The sequence below is a fragment of the Xenopus laevis genome, chromosome 5L (assembly GCF_017654675.1).
Source record: "Xenopus laevis strain J_2021 chromosome 5L, Xenopus_laevis_v10.1, whole genome shotgun sequence".
NCBI classification, from domain to species: Eukaryota; Metazoa; Chordata; class Amphibia; order Anura; family Pipidae; genus Xenopus; species Xenopus laevis.
Genome location: NC_054379.1, coordinates 104,260,767 through 104,277,211, shown reverse-complemented (window position 1 = coordinate 104,277,211; position 16,445 = coordinate 104,260,767). Strand labels below are relative to the sequence as shown.

Genomic DNA, 16,445 nt, shown 5'->3' with positions numbered 1-16,445 from the left:
ATTAGGTTTGGCCAGGCACTTGGATTCCTGAACTGCATCCTGGATTTAGTGCATCTCTACAAACAATATTATACCCTACTTATTGCTAGGGATCTTGATAAATGGAACGCTTATGGCTTGACACAACTGCCACAGTGAAACTGGTCACTCTCTCTGGATTATTGCATTATTTTGAAACCCTGCCAATACAGGTTTTCTTTAAGGTCCTCAAAGCAATACAGGCAAAAATAATAGATACCTTCTCTGATGAAAGACACTCTTCTTGGCTCTTTAAAGCAGACTGTCTCAATCCGGAAATATGTAAAAAAAAAAAAAAAAAAAATAATAAAGCCTCACTCAGAACCTCACAAACTGTGTCAAAAACCTTTGCAAAAAAAAAAAAAGGAGATAGGCCTCACAGTGGGAGAAAATGTATATATACATGCATATATTCTGCTTTCACTCTCAGAAAGCAGTACTATGCCTCTTAAAACTTATGCTTGGTAGACCCCTGCAGGTAGATCCACTGTTATTCCTACTGGGAGCTCTATTCCCAAAGCTTAAGAACAATTTTCAGAACTTGGTTAATATGATATTGACCATGGCTTAACGCCTAATAGCTAGCAACTGGAAAGAGCCACAGCCAACCAATGTTGGCAGAACTCAAAGCTCAGGACATTTGATGCATGGAATTCTTAATAGCTCTTAGCTGCTCCCAGGTTCTTAACTTTGGCAAAGTCTAGTCACAATGGGACCCCCAACCAGATGACCAGTCTCCAAAGGCCCTTCATCCGAGATGGAGAACCTTTTCACCTCAACAAAAACACAGAAGTACACAGTTTCTTCCCCAAGCAGCTAGTTTCTTTTGACAAGATGACCAATTTCTGCCTCTCAGTTAAAAGAATGCATGTTATTTTGTGATAAGTTAGATATGCTGATAGAACAGTGTCTGTTTATGGTTGATACACAATTGTAAATATCTGGCAAGCATAATTGCAGTACAACTGGTAAAACGTAGTAAATGGTTGCCCCAGCATAGAAACCCATAGCAACATGACCTCTGCATATCGTATACATCTTCTTGCATAAGTTCTTGGAATCTGGGTGGTATCTGGGTTCGCACAGTACTACATATTCCTTTATGTATTTTTAATTGACTTTAGTTTTTATTAGGGATGCACCAAATCCACTTTTTAGGAATTTCTCCAAAACTCTCATGAAGGATTTGTCCAAATTGCAGGTAATGTGTTTGCACTGGAATCTGACATAAATACCTAATGTATTATAAAAGAAAAATATGCCCACCTTTTTGACAAAGTTTGGCAGAAAGAACATAAACAATATATGAACTTTTTTTTTTTTTTTACACAAACTCAATTCCACAGGAAAACCATGTAACTTGAAAGAACCATTTTCCACTCCCCTTAAGCTCATGGTGTAATGCACCTCAAGCTTTTTCATTGTGAACTGATGGATTCTGGGACTTAAAACCCCTCTGCTTTGCGTAGCGGGTGGTGCACAGATTCAAGGAAAGCAGGGAACTATATGGAAATAATTCCATCACTTGGCAATGCAACAAGGTAAGGGGGGGTTGCATTATACTGTGAGCCTTAAGGTGGCCATAGATGTAACAATTACAATCTTTCGTGGAAATTATCTGTGCGTCTATGGCCACCTTTAGTGGGGTGGGGAAAAGGACTCTGATCACCTTGAAATAATGTGCAAGAAAACCATATATTTTTGGAAGCATAGATAGACATTATGCATTTTTTCTACATAAGCACAACTGAATGAGCTCATGTCCCTTTAACAAAGCTTTGGATATGCATTTCTACTCAAGTTATCATTAATTTCTAAACACAGCTGCTAAATATATTTAACATAAAGGCATATATCTAAATGCATAGGGATAACCTAAGGCCCTTCCAGCTGTTGTTGCCCAAGCCTGTGATACAGCATGATATTAATAAATGCCTGTTTTAAACAGCTTTTCACTATCCATGTTAATTCCACACACTAGGGCTCATATTGCAAAGGTGAATAATTGCATGTGACTAATAACAGTTGCTACTTGCCCTAATAGAGGTCAGCAGTAGGAATAAAGATTAATCTTAGTATTTTTTGGATTGCAGATTCTGCGATTCTAATCTCTTCTTTTATTCCAATGCTATCCCCACATCCAACAAACAGGTCACCCAGTTCAAACTAAATTGGATAGTCCGTGTTCTTTGCACACATTACAGACAAAACAGATATAGAGATATACAGTATCAGTACAGTACAGTATAGAGAAAAAGGCAGGCAGGCTTTGAGTCATTGCCCAATCTTGGGCCTCAATTCAGCTTTGGAATCTTATGGTCCAGTGGGTTGATTGTAAGGGAGGTGACCACCATTACACAATATTCGGTATTTTGACAATGAAGGGCTTATGTATTATGAGATTCCATTTATGCTTGGCTCATTTATTTACTGTATCAGGTCCTGTGTTACAAGTGCATCACTAAAAAGGTATTCTGATCAATACATGTGTCTGCACAATATAAAGATTTTCTTTTTTTATTTGATTTATCCTTCAGTACTATGTCTGTCCCTGACACGCAAACCTTTTTAAAATGTAAACCAAGTAACCTTTAAAAGTCTATAATCTCCCAACAAACCAATTCTCTGTTCTTGTAGTGACTGGAGGCCAAGTCTGATTAGAAGCAGTTTTTCACTACCAGAGCCTGCAATGTATTTGGCATATACTGCTATTGTGAATCAGAGTGAGCTCACCAACCCAAAACTCTGTCTGTAGAACATTCCCATGATTCACATGTTTGCCTTAAGGTTTAACTCAAACTTACAGGAGACACGTCTTTATCACCCGCTTCCTTGTAAGCAGAAAAAAACACACTGAGTGTACCAGACTTGCGGTTATGATATGGTCACCCAGCACCCACTCACTGACTGCCGCTTAGAATTTATCCACACAGTATAACAGGGAGAAAACACGCAGACAGAGCATATAAGATTTCAGCAATACAGCAGGTCAATGTGCTCCAGGCATTACACATGTCACGGTTGAACTATCCATTTGCACAAAAGAGAACAACAACAAAGGACAACTCAAATTACATACTTTTCTTGAATAATTTAATTGAAAAAAGTACTTCTTTATAAAAACAATTATAAAATGCAATGTTATGACAAAATCCACTCTAAAACACATTTTCAAAATTGCAAAAGTGTCAGAGTATTTGCAAAATAAAAACAAAGCAACATGGTGTCAGGATAGGAGGAAGGATAGTAGAGACAAAAGGACTGAGAAAAAGGAAGAGTGAAAGCTTGAGAGTGAAAAAGTGAAAATAAGAGGGTGGGAAGAAACATTGGGAGAGAAGGCAGACGAGATTATAAGAAAGGACAGAGCTGGAAAGATGACAAGAAGATGAGGGAAGAGCAGCGGGAAAGAACAGAAGGGAGGAAAAGAAAAACAAACATGAAAGATAAACTCATGAGCTGTGCCATAGTACCTCTCCTCTAAGGAATGAAACACAGCACAGTGTAGAAATTTATCGATCACACAGCGAGATACGGTTGTTCCGCCTCACTCACTTGGCTGTTAATAACAGAACAGCCTGGAACGTATATGTATATATATATTTATTTATATATGCAGGGAATCCAGGAAGAAAACAGTCCAAAGCAGTCTTGTTTGGCTGCAGTTGAGCAAATTGCATAAGGCACTGCAGTGTACACACGGGTGTGGTGCCTGTATCTGTGAGGTGGGGCAGATTCTGGGCTTTCACTGCAGGTACATATAGAAATGTAAGGAATAGCTAGTTCTGAAATCCAGGAACCCTCCAGAAATTCTGCAGTAGGCGGAAGACTCTTTATTTTATTGCCTTTCTTGTACCATCCAGGGCTTCAGCTACATCATGCAAGGCCAGAACCTACCCTAAGTTGCAATGTATCCTTCTCACACTCCTCGTCCCTACCCTGTACACAACCTCATTCTGTCACACCCAACACTCTTTTTAAAAACACCCCTACCTGCACATTATTACACTCTCCTCACCCCACATAGGACATGGAGGATATGTAGGAGTGAGCTATGTTCTCACAGCAGCACATCATCACCAAGTGCAAGTAACCAACAAGCAGAGAGCAGAGAGTCCTGGTGTACAAACATTGCGGTTTCTCTTGTAAATCCTCTTGTAAATCCCTGTCGTTTGTCACGGTTCTCTCTTGTCCAGCTCTCTGTTGAGCCCTATCCTAGTCCATATTATTTCTTCAATATGAAGAGATGAGTTCCTTGGTTGCTGTAGTTTCACACCTGGACAGGAAGTGTTTGACTCATTTGTAGTCTCATGTCCTGAACACTATTGAGAAGTTTTTTCTGGTGACCAGCCAGCGTCACCCCGATACGGAGCAGGTCCCTAAGGGGAAAACAAAAGGAAAACCCTTCAAAAATCTACACAAATGTTTCCTTCAGTTTCTATTCTTTGCAGTCAGTCATTTATCCAGTTGAAGATAATTTTCTTCTTCTAAAATGATACCTTTTCAATAGGGGTTTCACAACAAAATCATTTTAACGCCCCTCGCTAAACTTTGGGTAAAAGACAATATTCATAAATATTTGTTGAAACGGCTTATCAGTCGGTGCCCAATTACACCTCCTCTATCTTCTGTCCCCCCCAAAGCTGTGACAGGGTCTGGATTATTTATATGTTTCCTAAGTTAGAGTTATGGTTACTTACTCAGCTGTCATTTGTGCTACCAAGTGGAAGGAAGTGAATCCAGCGCTCAGAAAATTCTCTTGATATTGTCCCATCTTAATGGCTTCCAACCAATCGCTCACAGTGGGAAAAGTAGTGTAATCTGGAACAGTGCGATCTAGAAGCTGCTGAGATACCCTGAAACAGCAAACAGACGATAGTTTAGTGTTATTACTAGGAAGATGAAGCAAGGGGGAGAGTAGGGGGCGCTGCACCAATGAGGCGATTTGAGAAACTCTCCTCAGACGGCAGCAAAAATGCCGCTCCTGGTACTTTAAGAGCTGAATTTCCGGTTTTCAAAGCGGAAATTCAGCTCTTCTAGCGCAGAGATGTATGCTCTCTGCGCCATCATCCTGGCCCTCTCCGCCGCCCTCATGTACCCCCTCCTGCGCCAAAAGGTGAGCGCACGTGGAGGGGTCCCAGGATCGGCCCCCAAGAGAAAGAAAAGGCTGTTTAGACATCCCAGACTACAATATTCTTATGGCTGCAGAGTTGAATTTTGCAGAAGTATGAAATGCATTGCCGTATAAGGCTAACCGTTATAAAAACCAAACACATTATATCAAAGATTTAAGGGCCTTTAAGACCCCTTCATTTTGGAGAAGTTTTATATGTGTATAAACACACTCTGTTTACAGAGATCTAGGAGTACAGCATATAGCTAATATGTATAGGTGATTGCAGATGAGCATTCACACAAAGTCACACCTTCTATAACCTACAGACTGACAATTTGAATAACCCATGAATAACCCATATTTTAGTAATTGAGTGGCCAGCTCAACAATTTGTTAATATAAACAAAGTTAGTAAATAGTGTAAGTATAAGAATTTCATTGATAGATACAAAGAATACAACTTTACTTACCCTGCATGTGCAGGACTGGTCACCTTTAAACTAGCTGCATTACGTATTAGCTTGTCCAGTGAGCTAACGATCTGAGAAAATTTAGGCCTTAAGTTGCGGTCGCGGAGCCAGCAGTCTAGCATGAGTTGGTGCAAAGCAGCGGGACAATCCATAGGAGGTGGCAGCCGATAGTCTTGCTCAATTGCATTAATTACCTGCCAGTGAAGGGTTTCATTAATATACAAGTTTTTTTCTGTGCTTCACACACAACTAATGTTTAGGTTTTAGTTAAATTCATCAACACACGTTCCCACTTACATCCTGATTTGACATGTCCCAATATGGCCGCTCTCCATAAGACATAACCTCCCACATTACAACGCCGTAACTCCAGACATCGCTTGCAGAAGTGAACTTTCTGTACGAGATAGCCTCTGGAGCAGTCCAACGAATTGGAATCTTCCCTCCCTAATAAGAAAAGAAGAAGTTGTATTGTATATTTTTGATAAAACTGTGCAACACAATTGTACCGATAATATCTCCTCCCTAAGAAAGATGTTAAATAGAAATTACTATTGTATTAAGTCCTGGACACTGGCAAAGGGTGTATGCGAAGGAAGAGAAAAAACCCCCCCACAAAATAGAAACTCACCAATGAACTTGTGTAAGTTGGATCAGAGCGGCTGTTCTCTAGAAATCTAGAAAGACCAAAGTCCGACACTTTGCAGACAAGGTTACTGTTCACTAGGATGTTCCTTGCAGCAAGATCGCGATGTACATAGTTCATCTCAGATAAATATTTCATTCCAGATGCAATGCCACGGAGTATCCCAACCAGCTGAATAACTGTGAACTGTCCGTCATTCATCTGTAGGAAAAGCACTGTGTAAATACATTTCCATTTCTACAGTTCTATTCTAAACCAATTTCTTACTAAACTCAGCCCCTTACCTGCAATCCATCAATTCATACAGCTGCCCCAGAACACAACAAACCTCATGTTAACTAGTCTGGCCCTCTTCTCATTTCTCAATGCAATCAATATGCCACCACACTTCTATGTTTAGCCATTCATTTCTCACACATTTCTCTGCCTCGCCCAATGCCGTCAATCAGCTTGCCCTCGGTGCAACCTGCTCATCTTTACAATCCTCTAACATTCCCCTAACATATATCTCTGTCTAGTAATTCATCTCTCCGACATACCCTTAGAAAAGAGTCAAGGGCTCCATTCTCCATGAATTCAGTCAAGATCATGACAGGCCGGCTCCTTGTCACAACTCCCTCCAGCCGGATGATGTTTGGATGATCAAACTGTCCCATGATGCTGGCCTCACCCAGAAAGTCTCTTCTTTGTTGTTCTGTGTAACCTGCCTTCAGTGTCTTTATAGCTACAAACTGTTCCCTGCGCCCTGCTTGCTTTAGTTTTCCCCGGCACACCTCCCCAAATTCACCTGTGAAGCAATGAAAATCATAAAGTTACAAATGTTCTTCGCCATATGAATTTATCAGATGACCTAAGACAAATTCTCTTCTTCAGTATTGCTGTAACAGTTTTTTTCAAGCACTCCCAACTCCAGTGCAATACAATAGTGTGTTTCAGTGGATGATTTCAAACATTAACTGAGTTTAGTGAGCCATATCATATCACTAACCTGCACCAATCACTTCTTCTATTTTCACACAGGAAATGTCAATTTCTTTTGCAAAGTCTCGCACAGCTTCATTAGGATCCTCATACGTAAATGGATCAATGTAAAGCTTCATGCCAGGCACCACTGTGAGAAAGAAAGGTGAGTCATGTTTAATAACCAACTCAGCACAGATGACACAAAGGCTGTTTGAAAAGTGAGCACCAGTCCTATTTGAGAATTAATTGGCCGAGGCATCGGAAATACAACCAATTAACAAGCTAGACTGCAGTACAATATCAAACATTTCTGGTCAAGCAACTAGCAAAACTGTTCATGGCCTGGTCCAGCTTTCTTGTGGATGATCAAACAAGAGGAGGATTGGCCTGACTAATAATTTTAAGGAGCCACATATGCCAAGATGACCATTTGGTTTGGCTGGAAACTAGTGATAGAACATATTAGCTTGTTATGCAACCACTTTTAGTTGCTTTGTTTATAAGACCATGTATTAAAGAAGAGCTAGAGTGCACATATGGAGCAGTGCTGTGAAAAGCAGCATTAGATTTCACTAAATGCTGATATCTAAAAAGCAATCTTCAAGCTGTTGCTGAACTACAGTCAGATTCTGGGGGCTGGAATTTAGTAACAGCCTCACACATTCCTGGAGCTGCTCCTGTCAGGGTCTCTCAGTAGAATAAAACATTTTAACATATAAAGAACACTGTCCTAGGACAACTTAGCAAACTGTTATTGAAAAGGAGATTTTGTGTATTCACCGTCACTTGGGGGACACAGGGACAGTGGGGATAGTGGTACCAGCTATATCCACTGTCCCTGTGTCCCCCAAGCTGACTAGGAGAAATAGGACGTGAATGTTTTTATTAAGACAATAAAGATGTAAAAAATTGATGGGAGATGGACACTTACTGTACTGTTGCAGTTTTTCAGTGTACTCAGATTCAGAATCATTCCTTTGCTTGCGGCTGAAAATAATTAAAGTCTATATAGATAAAGCCATAAATAACCCAAGTAATCCCCATAAAATAAGGTAATACCCAACAATCCACACTGTGATGTATTTTACCAAACAAAAAGTCTGCAGAAAACATCCCCTGTAGGCAAAACAATACATCAATCCACCTGACCATAGCACAAACATCATATTTTTAGTCCAAGCGTTACTCACCTGAAGCAAACTATTACTATAATGACCACTGCAATGATAAAAATGAGTCCAGCTGTTACAGAGCCAACAACCATTGGGACTTGTTCCTGCAGACTGCTCCGGTCCCCTGTTAGGTAAATTCGGAAGGAGAAAAGGGAAAGGAGGGATGGGTGAGTATAATGGGTACAAGGATGGAGCAGAGGATACAGGTAAGGAAAATATGTCTATGTGGTAGAAAAACAGGCTATGGCACACATAGGGAGAAGTGAAGAGGATACAACAAGCTGTTGTCACGGGGAGTTCGGTAAAATAAAAAATACGGAATTGTAGTGAGGATCAATGGACACAAAGAGCACAGAGAGTTAGAGAGCCATTGGACACAACGACCTGCTAAGTGACAAACTGGTACCACAAGATGGATGGATGGAAAGCACTAAACAACCCTATTGGAAATTTATTTGTATCTATATATTTAAAAAAAAACCTCCTCTAGTAATGTATGATTTTTCCTGTATAATATGAGTGCGCATAGTCTAGTATTACCCGTTATAACGAACATTTAACATATAATGTTAACTGTAAATCACTGCATAACTTGCTGGCCCTATATACATAAATTATGATGACGATACATTTTTAGGTGCAATGTAACATATATGATGAGCAATTAACTCTATTGTTATGTTTGCTACATTATCCCAACAGTCCCAAACAACCACCAGTCACAGGGGTCAGTAGAGAGATTAGGAGAACAGGAGAGATTAGTATGGTCTGGGTTTATTAGGAGATATTCACTCACCATCTTCAGCAATGGTCTGGAATTCTCTAGGTTCACTATAGGCTCCATATCCAGCCACAGTACGGGCTCGAACCTGAACAACATATACTGTATCTGGGGTCATTCCTTCCATTCGCACAGTTGTGCGCTGGCTGGTCACTGTGTTACCTGCACCAATATGGCCCTAAAGGGGACAGAAGAAAAGTTAAAAGAGTTAAGAGAGTTAACAAATTATATAAAAAAATAATACAAATGAAGAGTCAAGAGAAAAACTGAAACATGGGAAAGAAAGAAGATTGCTATAAAGCATGTAAATGTCTGAGTAGGGGAAACAATAATGACAGTATATGTTACAGTAAGGAGAACTACAAAGATAATAATGAGAGGGCTAGAAACACTCAGCAGCAAGTGGAGCTGTCAAGTGAAAATGAGAGACTGTCAGAGAAAAGAAAAAGACAACATGAGAGGGAATGGGAGATGTGAAATAAAAAGCAGGAGGTGGTGATAACATCACAGGCTGAAGGGGTGGAGGGCAGAAGGGCAACATAGGGAGGTGCTGAAAGAGAAGGATAATGAGTGGGGGAGAGAATAAAATCAAATGGAGGAGGCAAACTTGAGTAGGGTTAGTCATTGCAAAGACAAGCATGCAGGCATGCAATGAGCACTGAAGAATGCTTGAAGATAAACAGGATAGGTGTAAGGTGAATGGGGAATAGTTGGAGAAGGGGGTCAGGGTCAAAAGCAGATAAAGGAAGAATAGCAGTATTACACCAAAAGAGCCGATAGTAAGAAAAGGAAAGGCATTAAAGCAGGGAGAGATCACAGCTGTTGTTCATCTTATTGGTGGAAAGCACCTAGATGAAGAGTAGGTAGGAATGATATGGGGGGGAAAACTAATGAAGAGAGTACAGAAATATTTTGCCTGAGTGATAAAGAATGCAATATGAAAAAAATCAGATATAGCACAAGCAAAAAAAAAAAAATGGACTGAAGGAACTCACTTTGGCATAGTACTTTATTTCATAGTCCAAAATGATGCCATTGGGACTCTCTGGAGGTGCCCAGGACAGAGTAAGAGAGTTTGCTAAACTTCCGTGAGACTGCACCATTGGCACAGATGAAGGGGCTAGAAAAGGAAAGAGCAGAGAAATTAAAAAAAACACTATTTTACATTCTGTTGTACAGCATTGCAGGTTAAGTTGGCGGTTATAAATGTGTGCTAAGGCAGTGGCCGACTGGGAGATTTGCACGACAGTAAATGTCTCTCCACTGTAAATAACTGAAATCGCTGGCTTTGGGTGAAAGTTTACAAGTGACAAAACATAGGGGTGAATGAAGAACTGAATCTGAATCCTAATTTGTAAATGCAACTCTGAATACAATTGGCATGAAAGACATGAACCCCCGAATCCTTCGCAAAGGATTTGGCCGAATACTGAACCAAATTTGCATATTCGAAGTGAAAAACATTTTTTACTTCCTTCTTTTGTGACAAAAAAAACCCACGCGATTTCCCTCAATGCCCCTAATTTGCATATGCAAATTAGAATTCTCTTCGGCCGGGCAGAAGGATTCGGCCAAATCCCAAACCGAATCCTGGATTTGGTGCATCCCTACTTGGTTCAGATAATAAAGGATTGGGTTTGTTATGAAATAATGATTACAGCCCCCACACATTTACTACATCCTCGCACACATTTCAGTGCTGCTCTTACTTACCTGCCTGGTTAGTTGTAATATTTACAGTGAAGTAGTTGGGGATGTGTGGACTTTTGCCAGACACTCCATTGACCGCCTGGATTTCAAAGCTATACTTGGTGTGGGCCTGGAGATGACTGACGGACACTAGCCTCTGGGTAACACCGAGCTGCCGTGGCCAGAACTGAACATTATCATCACAGCGAGAACAAAGTCGCTCCAAGCACTTCTTACAGATCACATTGTATAGAACATCATCCCGACCGCCTAAATGACCAGGCTCCGCCCATTCAAGGACCACAGAGGTCTCATTCACATTGGAGATAACTTGACGTGGAGCTGAGGGCACAGCTGCAAATAAAAAGACAGAAAGTGATGGAGAGATTCTATGTTACATATTTTTCAATATCCTGTCCCATTATTTCCCCTCACTACAGTCACACACACGCTCATTACAGACGTCTCTGTTTCACTGAACTTTTGTCTATTTGGGCTCTCAGAAAAATGTCCATGGGGAAAAACTGTTTAAATGCCGCTTTTAAGCCGATGCCAAGAGCTTTCCTTTTTATTCCTGAAAGTGGTCAGTTTCCTGGTAAAACATTTTTTCTTTAAACTGCAAGCTAGGCCTGTGAGTCAATGGATACCGTGCCATATTTCAGAGGGAAACTTCTAGCAATAAATAGGTATGGGAAAACAGAGCCCATATCACAGATCTGCAGTGCCCTTTGACCCTCCAATCCTTAGAGGAGATACTGGCCCATCTGTTCTAAGGCCTATAACATTAGAACTCTGGGGAAATAGGATATATAAATTATATAAACTGGTGTCAGCTAACCGGAAAACTAAATCAAAATTAATTATCTCTGCCTCCCCCATACAAAATCGGGCCTGTAAGCAATAAGTCGGAGTAGAGATTGCCATCAAATAATCCAGCCTATTACCTATCAGTTTGCATGGAAAACTCCACTTATTACAATGCTATGGCTTGTATCTGGGTCCAACTCCAAGCAGATACAGTATATGATTTCATCAATTACAGTTTGCAGTTGCCCCAGAGAACTTTTACCATTTTCTTAGCCTGAGCAACAATAAGCCTGCATCTGGGCAGCTCATGTGGTGCCAGAGAACATCAGTTCAATGTATTTAGTACATAGGTGTATAGAAGAAGCTGAAAGTAAAAGCTGAGCTTGAAGCACAAAAACACAGGATGGACAATATTTTTTTCCTAGGAAACCCTAGCCATGGGTGGATATTCCTAATGGGGGGTATTATGGATGCACACGTCTGTACATGCTTAGGGTCCATTGCAACTCTATGCATCCTCAACAGCCACAATTTGGACACAAATCTCTGTTAACATTATCCAGGGAAGCATGACAATATTGGGGGGGTTAAAAACTGCTAAAGTAACGTATGTATATAGCTGTTTCTGCAACAAGCCACAGGGGGCAGCAGTTCAGCAGAATTCACAGATGCAAGGTGTCAGAAAGTGTATGACTGCCCCTACACATACGTTACTACATTGCCCTCTGAGCCTTCAGTCTACACCTTATGTTTAAAAGTACAATCTCATGCAATTGTAATTGTATTTATTGTGCTGTTGGAATTAAAGGCTCAGATTACTACACTTAGCTGTCTCTCACAGTTCTATATTGCTTTATTCAGGACTGGCTTGTGTTAAAATGGCTGAAAGGTACTATTGTGTTGTACTGTATTACATGCTATTATGCCCGGATAATTACTACACTGCCATTAACAGATTTACAATTTTGTTTTACTTTAGAATCAATGCAGTTTGTTTGTGGCAACAGAAAAGTGTAAGTGGATAACCACTGATATATATCGCCACTTTTTAGGCTCACCAGTTTATACAATGTCCAACCCCAGACCCTCTAGCTGCAACACCTAGTATCCTCTGTGAGCTTTAGGCCGTTTCAATGAGGCTCATACTGTACAAGGAGGCATGATTGTAAAAACTCAAATACTAAGTATACTCTGAAATAGGGAAAAAAAACTGTGATCTACAATGTGGGAAAAGGGTAGTGCCAATCATTTTCCGTGACAAAATTCCCATTTCATGGAGCTATCACAACCACCCTTTTAACTTTAATTGTATTCCTTATTAATAAGCTGTATCATACCCACACCCACAATTATTGGATCCTTATTTATATGTTAAGTATATGCTATATTACATGCACAGTGCTGGCGGTATGAATATGAATGGTACTGATCGAATGGAAGCCTGTACAAATCTGCACAGACATGTCTGTTGCCAGCTCACTCATTTGCAATTCTGTCATGGAAGACAGACAGCAATGAGCCGAGCCAAAGGACTGAACTGTATAAAGACAGTGATCAAAGAGTGTGAACCAGTAACATTCATGCATCTGGTGACAGACGGATTTACTAACAGTTTCCTAATGGATTCCGCAGGCTAAGTTCACATGCTTATACTCTACTAATACTCTAATACCCTTTAAATATCTAAATATTAAACACAAGGAGCTAATAGTATGCTCATTTGAGCATGTGCCAACCATTGAAAACTCTGCCTTTACCAAATACTGCTCACTTGGCAGATAGAAGAGAAAGGGATAATGATATTAAAAGTAAATCAAGAATTAAAAAGGCTGTGTAGTAAAAGAAATACAATTATGGACCAAACCTCTATAAGAACAATGCCAGAACAGCCTAAGCAATAGGAATGCTGCTGTATAATGGCTACTGAACTGCACAAAGATCAAATCAATTCACAAAAGAAAACAAGTTTCCCAAATACTCTATATCCCCAGTATTGAATTAGTTCCGAGTGCAATCACACAATTGTGAACTATCATAAGCAGGTCTAGTAGTGGCCCAAATAGTCACCATGTATAATCTCTACCTTAGCCAGCCCCTAACTGCCCATCCAAACCTAATTGTACAGTTTTGACCAAGCAGGGTTGATCATCCAAAACAGGGCAATAGATCACCAGCTTCCACATGTGTATATGGGGTCAGCAGCCAACAGGGCAGATTCCTGTAGTGACCCAATTGTTGGTTATATCAGTTTAATCTGCCCAACCACCTAAGGTGTCAATATCCCCACTATAAGAAAAAAAAAACAGTTTCAATATCCTGAAAATAGCCCATGATAAATACTAACTACAGTATATAACTGGCTTGCATAGTACATGCAAGCTATATCTCTTTTTTGTAACAATAAATGTAATCGGGTGCGTTATCCTTTTTAATACATAAACATGGGGTTTGGATGTACATTTATGACATACAACGCTATTTACACAGTTTAGACAATCTGTCCCGCACCCCTGGGTGACTCACTGCTCACTCCAGCAGAGACCCTGCCACAAGTCTGCTAGAAGAATCTCATCCTGTAAGTACTCAAGTTTGTTTCTCAAAGTTGTCAGATCTGCTGAGGGCTTGGCCCTAGTCAAATTTAAAAGCATAGATTAAAAACAGATCCTGTGAGGCAGAAAAGCCAGGTTGAACTGCCATGTCAGCATCTTGTGACCCTTGGAAAGTCACAACCTCTCTGAGAGCAGGATTAAACAGATACTATCAACAAATAAATAGCCAGCACTTGCATGTAATATTACACAGTGGTATAGATCCCATTCAGATATGTATCTCAAATAAAGGTTAATTATATCAGTTACCCTAAAACAGAATCCCAGTGAAACTCTCCCAAAACAAACTGCTGGGATTTTGATTAGAATTGGTGTTTTGTGTAGAATTGCTTTTTTATTGCTACAAGCCTATGCGTTTTTTATTGCCACAAGCCTATGCATTATCAAAAAATGAGCTAAAAAATGGGTCTTTGAGGACTTTCCATCATACACAGGCGATCTGTAACTTGTTCATCTAATGCAGACAGAAAGCATGCCAGGGCTGCTGATTTTCAAAAAGAATGAATTAGGCACATATGTTGCATTAAATATGCTCACTTTCAGAATAAATCAAACATGATCTATCCTCACATATTTACATTTTAATGCCCATTTTAACAGCATTGGCCTGTGTTTCATTGACGCGGACCTCTATTAATAATAAACACAAGCAAAAGTTAGCTCTGGCACTCACTATCCCAGCTGAACTTGTTGGTTGCAAGAAATATACAGCCATTTTAAATAGGCTTATGGAATAACCAGGATTTCAGTGTTCAGTCAATCAGAATTCTCTGGGGTGTCGTCAGCAGCAGCATCTTTAGCGCTATGCTGTAGGATAGTAAACAATATGATCCCTGTGCCCGGTAGACAGAGAGCCATTGACTGATTCTTGACTCATGCTCTCTATGATAAACATACCTGGAATTTCAGCCATAAAGGATTACTAAAATGCAATTTCTTAAACTTGAAAAAACATGCCTTATGACTAGCAGTATTAAGCCACTCCATGCCACAGTGATGTAATATTTATCAATTGTGACTTGCAGAACTGGAGTCCTGAGCTTGATTCTGACAAGGACACAATTTTATTTGAGTTATAATTTCTCCCCAGATGCTTTGGTTTCCTCCTGCACTCCAAAAACACTGGTAGGCTAACTGGTTTGAGTTATAAGTTCTCCCCAGATGCTTTGGTTTCCTCCTGCACTCCAAAAACACTGGTAGGCTAACTGGCTCCTGCTAAAACTAACCTTATGTGTATATTGGGGAACCACTAAGGCAGGGCCCAATGTAAAAAATGAACTCTGTAAAGCATAATGCAAAATGTTTGCATCATATAAACAAAAGGGTGATAATAACTATTATTAAAGCACAAAGTGTTTTATTTCAGCACTAATTTATAAAGAAAAAAATAGAACATTTTAACCCCATTCATGTGGCATGTGCAATTAAATTCTGCCCATAGGCTAAATTTGTCTTGATCCATAAAATAAAGATTGTGTGAGAATATGGGAGAAGATTTACAGGCAAGTAAACAACATAGCATTGTGTAGAGGAAATGTGGCATCACAGGCTGGCATATGTAAAAGGGCAGCATATAGCATATGTGAGAGACAAGAGTGTGTGTGTATTATACACACATTTCATATATATTGAGATTTTAAATCTAATTCAGGAAGAAACTGGAAGCCTGCATAGGGATTTGCATACATAAGTGGTATGAAACAAGGCCAGGGATAGGATTACTCTGAGGTTTTTAAGTGGTTGGGAAAATGGGTAAGCTAAATGGACCAAATGGTTCTTATCTGCCGTCAGATTCTTTGTTTTCCCTCTCCTGGGCCCCAGCCCAAATTTTCCCCTTCTCTAAGAAAAACTTCCCTTTCCAGCCTTTGGCCCCATTACACTCTCCCCATTCCCTATGGTCCCATCACTTTCTCCCCATTGCCTCCCCACCCCTCCTCCTTACAGGTACACGCAGTCTCAGCACTCTCTCCATCTGCGCGGTAGTATCCATTCTGACAGGAACAAATAGTGGCTGCTGAAGAAATGGCTCTGCTATTAGCGGGGCAAGGCATGCAGCTCCCCTCTCCCTGCTTTGACTTGTATGTTCCCCGTTTGCAAGCTGTGAAAAAATACAAACATTTAAAAGTAAAAAATACTATTTAAAGATGCAAAACTGAACAGTAGCACCTAGTAGTAGC

General features: G+C 40.1%; 1 protein-coding gene across 1 annotated transcript in view; it reads right to left on the bottom strand.

Annotated features, from left to right (window-relative positions):
- Positions 1-3,094: 3,094 nt before the first annotated feature.
- Positions 3,095-16,445, bottom strand: part of ephb3.L (EPH receptor B3 L homeolog) — a 34,488-nt gene continuing 21,137 nt past the window's right edge. The window contains 13 exon segments of the mRNA NM_001095726.1: positions 3,095-4,394; positions 4,716-4,871; positions 5,602-5,795; positions 5,899-6,048; positions 6,233-6,448; positions 6,787-7,034; positions 7,236-7,358; positions 8,142-8,197; positions 8,401-8,506; positions 9,179-9,341; positions 10,159-10,283; positions 10,877-11,206; positions 16,211-16,366. Coding sequence (NP_001089195.1) covers positions 4,286-4,394; positions 4,716-4,871; positions 5,602-5,795; positions 5,899-6,048; positions 6,233-6,448; positions 6,787-7,034; positions 7,236-7,358; positions 8,142-8,197; positions 8,401-8,506; positions 9,179-9,341; positions 10,159-10,283; positions 10,877-11,206; positions 16,211-16,366 — 2,132 coding nt within the window. The 3' untranslated portion in view covers positions 3,095-4,285.